At 33.3% G+C, this 8,866-nt stretch overlaps 1 protein-coding gene across 2 annotated transcripts; it reads right to left on the reverse strand.

The window, feature by feature from the left end:
* Nucleotides 1–5,157: 5,157 nt before the first annotated feature.
* LOC105120739 (methyltransferase-like protein 7B) lies at nt 5,158–7,807 on the reverse strand. Of its 2 annotated transcripts, XM_011019096.1 has the most exons (6): nt 7,434–7,807; nt 7,014–7,109; nt 6,685–6,903; nt 6,117–6,213; nt 5,655–5,717; nt 5,158–5,567 (listed from the first exon to the last, which is right to left on the reverse strand). In XM_011019096.1, the coding sequence occupies exons 1-6, from the start codon at nt 7,716–7,718 to the stop codon at nt 5,374–5,376; spliced, it is 954 nt and encodes a 317-aa protein (XP_011017398.1). In that variant the 5' UTR covers nt 7,719–7,807; the 3' UTR covers nt 5,158–5,373. The 2 variants fall into 2 exon arrangements, with proteins under 2 accessions (XP_011017398.1, XP_011017406.1); XM_011019104.1 differs by lacking the exon at nt 7,014–7,109 and having other exon boundaries at nt 7,434–7,784.
* Between the last annotated feature and the right edge of the window lie 1,059 nt (nt 7,808–8,866).

The following is an 8,866-nucleotide window of genomic DNA, read 5'->3' on the forward strand; positions in this document are numbered from 1 at the left end:
TTTCCCATACAAAATTTAAAATAAAATTGTGTGAAAAATATGCCGATGTAATTGAATGGACTTAGTTAATTAAAAAATAATCTAGATAATTATTAAAAAAAAAATTATGATAAAAAAATAGGAAAAAAAAAGACAAAAGAAGAGGGAAATAAAAAATAAAAAACTGAATTGAAATTAAAACAACTTTACAAATCATGGAAACCGAAAAGCTACACAAAGCAGGCCACATCTTTTAATTAGAGCATCAAATAAGTTTACAGAAAAGTTAGTCAGGGAAAGTCAAACCAGTGGTGTTGCCAATTAGTTTTGCTGTGATAAAACTCCTTGGTGTCATTATCTATTTTATTGTCACGTGTAAGATTTACGCAAATAAAAAATTAAATTAAATTAAAAGAGATATAAAAATCTAAAATAATGCGGCAAAGATTTATTCACAATAACCTTACCATTAATTATTAAAGATCACAACCATTAATTAATATATGCTCACAAACACTTCATTATTCAAAATCAGATTATATTCAAAGAAACTTTCTTAAAAATAAATATCAAATTAATTCTCTTGATAACAAAAACAAAGATAATAGCCACAAAACTAATGTCGTTCTGCTCATGAAATTTCCGCCACACACACACGTGTATTCTTACATAGACACACATTTTTAAAGTTGGTATCGTATAAACCCTAAGAGAGAAGAATAGCACGTGATATGGCATCCTTCCAGGCTCATATCCCATGCAACCAAGACTTACAATAACTTAACCATTTAGGTGGTGGCAAGTGGTAAAAACTTGAGATCAAAGAATTTGTCCCCTCTGTGGTCTCAGGTTCGAGTTCTTGGTTGCTCATATGATGACCACTGGAGGCTTACATGGTCGTTAACTTCAGGACCCGTGGGATTAGTCGTGGTGCGCGCAAGCTGGCCCGGACACCCACGTTAATCTAAAAAAAAAAAAAAAGACTTACAATAACTTTATAGAATGAACAATTAAATTTTGCCACACCACTACAGTATTGTGCTAATAGCTAGCGGTTTAATATATATATATATATAGTGTCCACGCAAAAATGGTGTCCTAGAACATCAACAAAATATCTGTCTTCGGGGTCCATTCAATTACAATCTGGGAAATCTAACTACCCTGGATCACGCGGAGAACATAACTTAGCCAGGAACATGATTTAAACTCTCTCTTTCGTGTGTTAATTCAACAAAAAAAAAAAAAAAACACAGAGAGAAGCCCATTTTTCATACATAGGAAAGCAATTGAACCGATGTGATGGGTGAATATATATATCTACTGAGAACAATATGCTTATAGAAAAATTTCAGTTGGATTTATTGGGAGAGACGAGAGCTAGTTAAGAAAAGTAGAATAATTTCAAACTGGTTCTTGTTCTAATGTGTTAACCATGAAGAAGATGAGGTCAAATTAAGGCTACATGTTATTTGCCACGAGATACTATTTGTGATGAAGGTGACCCTAGTTGAAAACTAGCCCATGCGCATCCGATTCAATAGTGTTCTTCCATCTTGCAAGCAACCAAAGAGATGAAGCATGGGACCTAGAGGGCTTTCGTTGCAGGTTGTTCCATTAACTTCTTACTTCTGTATGCCAGCTTGAGTGGGAGTTTGACTATGATTTATGAATATCCTACATGGAAGGAGATGCCAAGGGCAGCTTGAGTGTCATTGGGACGATGCTTTTGATCGGAACCAACAGATCCGATTTGATTTGAGTGTGTGTGTGTGTCTGCACACACACACGTGAGTGTTCGGCCAGTTTATTATAATCAGTAATTACAGCTGGCAGGAAAGACTTAATATTATCATGAGACTTTGAAGCAATAATGGTCATACGCAACAATTTTCAGTGTAGTATTGAAAAATGAGAGGAAACATTGATGTTTATTTTTGAAATAATGTACATGTTTAGGTTATTCTGTGTATTTTGATTAATTTTATGAGTTTTAAAATTAATAATCATATAAATTTTTAATAATTTTAGGATTTATAAAATATAAATTAATAATTTTTTAAAAATAAATTTAAAACCTAATTAATTAGATTATACTGACAGGTGATGGGCATCTCTCCGTACATATTAGATAGTTCGAGTTTTGCTACAATTAGCTGGCCCGTGTATAAGGCCCATACCGTCGTCACTTAGTGGCTGGCTTTCAGCCCGTGCGGTGCCCATCTTGTAGTTTTCTTTCTTCGCTTGTTTCTTTTTTTCTTTTTCTTCTTGTTTTAAACAAGCTCCTACGTATATGCTTTGCTAGATTTATAAACATGAAGGATACCAGTTTAATACCCTAACAACATGAGATCAATCTAATCAAGATTTAAAAATAAAGAATTATATACATATATATATATATATATAGGGGTACATAAAAATTAAATTTGTTAGTTGGTGATAATTAAAAAAACCAATACCAGCATATAAACTATGTCTATCCACGTGTAATAATGCGAGGCTTCCAATCGAAATATGAGAATTAAAAATAAAATGACTTGATACATCAAGGTACCAAGACTTAGACCCGGTTACGTAGCCTGAGACAATAAAAAAGCCAAGGGCATGTATACATTATAATGAATTAGAAATTGCCACCACTACAAGTTGCTCAACTTGCAGAGCCGCCATGCATCGGTGATATCAGAAATTATTTAGGAATGTGATTAACATTGTGTTTTTTAAAAAATTAATTTTTTATTTAAAAATAATCTTAAGGAATTGCCTCGTGAATTAAGTACTACTATATGTAAATATGTAATTTAGTTAATCTGAATAATTTGATGTAATTTTATTTGACATATAAAAAAATGGTATGCAAATAAATAAATCATACAGAGATTCCTGTATTAAGAAAATATATTAAAGCTTAACACTAATAAAAGTGATGAGAGTAGCTTGATGCATGTATCTTTAGATTTACATTTTGTTTGTCATTGTAGCGACGTCGCATTTTTTAATTAAATTATAATGTATTTATTTTAAAAATATTTATTTTTAATATATTTTAAAATAAAAAACAATTTAAATAACGATCATTATGATAATGCTAAATACTATAACAGCCCGGCACGCCTAACAATGATAACTTGAGAGGGAGAGGGAGAGGGAGAGGTTATGAAAAAGAAACGGAAAGAAAACTACCATGAAAAGGTAATCGAATCCAGCTTGCAGCACAGTAAGATGAACACTATTAATGTCCTTCATCAAGATAAAACAGGGCCCAGGCATGCTTCAAAGGCAGTAGTGTCGAGCACTAAATGAAAAGCAAACCCCACTTCCTTTTAACAAACTCAACAAGACCACCTTTTCATGTCCTTGGCCTTGTGAAGAAATCCTACGGGTTATGATAAGACATCTGAGTATACCCAGCAGGCAATTGGTTCATCAAGTTAGTTGGATGCCGTAAACAGTTTATTTCACTTTCTTGGCAACTGTTTCCACACTCAGGGGCCAACATGCCAGAGCTCTTTGGCCTTGAATGGAATCATCCCTTTTGCAATTATTGTGTTGTGCTGATAAAAATGGCAACGGGATGGACCCTCCATTCACATGGAGACCCAACCTACCCCCGCAGCATCCTACAAGTAAATTAATTTTCAAGGCAAGCAACTCTACTTTTAAACTATAATGTGATTTCAGGAGGTGAAATCATATTCAATCTTGAACAATTAATCGATTTGTTCTTCTGACTTTCTATCTCCACCGGACCAAGATTTTGGACTAGAAAAATCTCAAATTTTAAAAGGGTCAGGACAAAACAAAACTTGAGGGAATGATCAGGCAAGGTCCGCTTAAGGTATTCAGAAGTGGACTAGCTTCAGCTCAAGTAAGGTAGCTATGGAGCATTGGTGTGGCAAAAACCGAAGTTAGGGTGTTTAAAATGGAACGTAGATGGTTCAGCTCTTGGAAAGCCGGGAACGGCAGGGGTTGGTGGGGTTCTGAGAGACCATCTTGGGAGATTTGTCTGTGTTTTCCCAGTGCTAACTTGAATTAAGGACTCTAATGAAGCTGAGGTACTGGCAATATAAAAGAGGCTTTGGAGTTGAGCGCAGAACATGTGCAAGCTAGTCAAGTTCATTGAATAGTTGAATCTGACTTTTCTAACGCCATTAATTGGGTTACTACATCAACAAAAGATCAGTCTTGGAAGATGCATGACCATCTCATATGCATTGCCTCTCTTACAAAAAAGGGGAGGTCCATTTCTTTCACAGGAACCAGTGTATAAGGGAATGATGCAGCGGGCTGTCTTACTGAACAAAGCATGCAGCGGGAATTTGATCGGGTAGCATGGCTCTAATTTTATCTCTGTTTTTCTGCTAGCTTCGTTTACATGTCTGGGATTTTGTTTTTGCTATATGGTTAGTTGCGGTTCTTTCTCCCGAGCCATTCACTTATTGGCTTTCGAGGCTTATTCAATAAAATTTCTTGGAATTCCGTTTTGTATCTGATTCTGATATGTGAAAGTTATTTCAAAAATATCATCTACTGAGATCATTCCATTTTGGAATTCATGTCATAAGTTTCTTATCCAATATGAGAGAAATTCGTGTTATTTACAGACTGCTCTGATATTTAACGAAATTACTTCACCTTCAATGTATATTATTTCACGTAAAACAAACACCCAAACACCTGTACTGTTTATTTACCATAAAACAAACCCCAACGACCCAAAGGTAACTTGTTTATTATCATTGGCTAATTACAGTGGTTAACTAATAAATGAAGTAATTTTCTCCTGCTACCTCTCACAGCGAGAAAGTGGACCGCTTGGTTGGGAACCGAGAAAGCAATTTTCACTTTCTCAAAAAAATAAAAAAATAAAAATCCACCAACGAATGTTTAATAACAATATCGATTAAGCTAAAATGATTACTCAAAGGAAAAGAACAGTGCTAGTTTGCTTAAAATTTCTTTCCAAAATAATTCTACAAGAAACCTTAATGTCTGGATCAAGGTATAAACTGATGTACTCAGTTATTAAATGGATCATGAGTTTTTTAAAGAGAATATTCAGTAAGATTAGCTTTACGCTGTAAGAAGATGAATATTTCTGTTGCATGGTTCAACTGTGATACAACACCAAGAAAATAAATTGTTGAACAATATAATTACAAATGGGGTTCCAGCAGAGTAGACAACGGGATATGCATGTGCTTCTTAAGAATTAAACTTGCTGACAAACACAAGCAATCCACAAATGCATTTGCAGGTTAACCTTGTTCTAGAAACGTCATTGCCTCAGTACATATGCTGTATTTTAATATTAAATATCTGGTGACCATCAAATTCGTTATTGTGTTCACTCTTAATATATATTTTTTTAATAGATGCTCCCCCTTAATGTTACTTGCTGGCTATTCCATACACATGGGGATTTATAATCAAGGCATTAGACAGGAAAGCCATGCTTAAATCGACAGATGAGAAACCAGCTTTAAGAATTTCCTTTCCTGTATCCCTAGATAGGTGACAACCATCAGCAACTGTCTGTTGTAATGGATCGAGGGCACTTTGCAGGAGTCTAAGAATTGTTCCATCTGCATAAACCAGCAACATTAACAACAAATATTTAACGAGATCAACCAAGCTCACCAGTGTTTACTTGGAAGTTTAGCCCACAAGACCTTTTGCAGCCACATGCTCCACAAATAAGTAAAGCCCACCAGGTTTAAGCACTCTCTTTACCTCTGCACTCAAAGGTTCCAGTTTAATAATGTACCTCACACAGAGAAAAACTCGGTTTGACACACAGAAAAACTTGGTGCTGGGAATACCATTCTTCGCTTATTTGGCTGGACTGAAATTTGCAGTTGCAAACTAGTTCTAGCACAGAAACATGCAAGCAATAAGATCGACCCCAACAAGTTATAAGCTCTGACCTCCAGAGAGGACTTTAAGGTCATTTCGACTTTTCATGAAGCGAACACTTTTCAATCACCACAACAAGGTTTTTTTTTTTTTTTTTGATATTAACCTATTAAAATAATTAAAAAACATTAAAACATTTTTTTTTAAATCACTAAATTCAATTGTGTGAGAAAAATCTGTTTATTGTGAGAAACCAAAAGCATGTTTAATCCAATTACCTTGTAGTGTCTGGCCAACTTCTTTAACGGAGCAGAGTACAAGAGTGCCCACGACAGCATCAACAGAAGCATCATTTAATGGTATAGCTTCCCCAACCTGCATACAATCAAGGCCTTCAAAATCGATGGAGAACAGTGCAACAACTTTCAATTTTGATATTAAGTTAATCTCAACAGGCAAGTAATAACTCAGGAAACAAATGATAAAATCAGTTGATGACCCGCACCCATAATGGCAAAGAGAGTAAGAGACTAAAGAGTAAGCTAATGATTTAAAGCAGCAGCTTCACACGTAAAATCATGGAGTTTTCATCAGTACAGATGCCTAAACATGTATTAAAGGCTACAGATGAAATGGATAGTTTTATAGCATGATCAGATAAACATATGACTTGAAGGCTATCGATGTTAATAATGCTAACAATATTAAACCATGGTATTGAACTTTCCACACAATTCATTCCTGATCATTCCTATCCCTTTTCTGCTACTAATCATTTTGTAGTAATAGAGTCAAATATGTAGAAATTTAGTAGAACTGATGGTGTCACAGCAGAAACATGCATACTGCTTGTATAAATTCAAAGTTTGAAAGTGGTAGGCCAGCAGCCACTGCTGATTCCTGCGCAAATTTTTCCATCTTTGTGTTAGGATCCACACCGTAAACCTGGATATCAGCACTATTGGCATAATATTTGAGGTTAGGACCAGTGCCTATGCCAATCTCCAACACTTTCTTGGCCTTTCCTCTCAAATTAGTAAAAAGCTGTGTCTTGTAAACAGCAACCTTAGCCCCCAAAAAATAATGATAAAGGAAAAGGGAAAAGAATATCAGCAAATGGAGGCCTGAATACATAATCCTCACAAGAAAAATTGTTTAACAAGAGTACCACTAACCTCTGCTTCATAGGGTTCCGCGGTAGAATTTAATACAGATGCATAAAATTCATCGTACCAATCTGGTCTTGGAGGGTGAACTCTATTTAACACTGTCTGCAATATGTTTTCTGTGTTACCTAATTACTCCCACGGTACTCTCACACAATAAACTCAACAATGACAGCAATCTCAATTCTGCCCTCTAGTTTGGTGTTGGCAAACCAACACAATCAATAACATTTTTACAATGGTTAATTTCTGCTTCTTTTTGGCAAACATTACAGACAGTTTGACAATATAATTGGACTCACAGAGTGTGATATTACAAGATTGAATACAAATGAAACATAACTGAGAGTGACTTGGCATCCAGGATATCCCTGTGATCACCATTCTATAGTGTATGCTTTTGGATAAAATTAAGATAGGCAAGCATACCTTGTAACGAGGCTGTAAATTATCAGAGGCGACTGAAGGACATATAGGAAATAAAGCGGTAGATGCTGCTTCAAGAAAATGTCTTCTTCCACACGTGCAAAATCTGCTGCTGGCACGTAATAGCTCCCCATTATTTTCTTCTGATCTTCCTGAGCTGTCTGGTTGATTGGACTGCCTGGTCACAGAATTCAAAACGGGTGTGATTGTTGGAGTTGAAGTTTCATGAGAAGAGCTGCTGCAGGGAGTGGTGAAGCTGAATGTGAAGAGGGAGGACTGAAGGCTCATCCTAACAGGAGGGGCCGGTATATCCAGTTTGCGGTGGAAATTAATGTCATGTGTGAATTTAAACAAAAAAAAAATAATTATCGTGTTATCCTGAGTGCAATGGAAGATATTTCATAACATGGGCCACTTAAGATTTTTTTTTTTATATATATATATATAATAGCTATTCAAACTTATCTACTTATAAATTAAACTTTTTTCTATTACATTTTGCCAACTTTCAATATTAAATATATAATTTTATAATTATTTTTAATTTATTTTTTATAAATTTACTTTATTTTCACAATCTAGATCTAAATACTTGGACTAATTTGAATTATTTTTTAAATTAATTTTTTTATTTCATGTTCTAGGAATAAGTTAGTTGAAAATTAATTTTTTAAATTTATGTATTTTTTATAAGGTTATTATGATTTTATAACGTGAGTCAAATATTTGATAGATTGATTCAGGTTAATTCAATTTATTTTTTGAATCATATTTCTAATCAAATATTTTTCTTTTCAATCTCACCTTTTAGTAACTCATTTTTATTCTTGTTTTTTTAGTTATTTTATTTCATTTTATTTTTTAATATTATGTTATTTGAAAATTAGATTTTATAATTTTTTTAATTTTTTTATGTGGAGTTGTCTTGATCTTTTTAATTTAATTTTTTTCTTGATTTTTTTGACTTTTAATATTAAATCAGTTACAAATAAAGCTTCATAAAAGTTTTGTTTGTTATTAAAAGAAGTTATTTTAATTTTATAATCAAAATTATTTATCTAATAAGTTAATTCAAATTATTTTTTTATTTTTATAATTAATTATTATTTTTATTTCATCACTTGATATTTAATTTACTGAGGTATGAGTTTTGTAATTTTTTATAGGGTTATCAAGATTGCATATCTAATAGGTTAACTAAGATTGATTTAATATATTATTTTTTAATGTATTTTTAAAATAATTATATAACATATTATTTTATAAATATTTTTAAAAAATATTATTTAATATACATTGTATTTTAAATTTATGATTAGATTTTTTTTCCCTGGAAACATGTCATCAACATCTTGATAATCTTTGTATAATAAAAAAATTAATACGACATGCGTATCGTAGCAGGAGCCAATAATCCAGCGAGTATCTAAAGCGGT

Source organism: Populus euphratica, unplaced genomic scaffold, assembly GCF_000495115.2.
Source record: "Populus euphratica unplaced genomic scaffold, PopEup_1.0 scaffold1.1, whole genome shotgun sequence".
Taxonomy (NCBI): Eukaryota; Viridiplantae; Streptophyta; class Magnoliopsida; order Malpighiales; family Salicaceae; genus Populus; species Populus euphratica.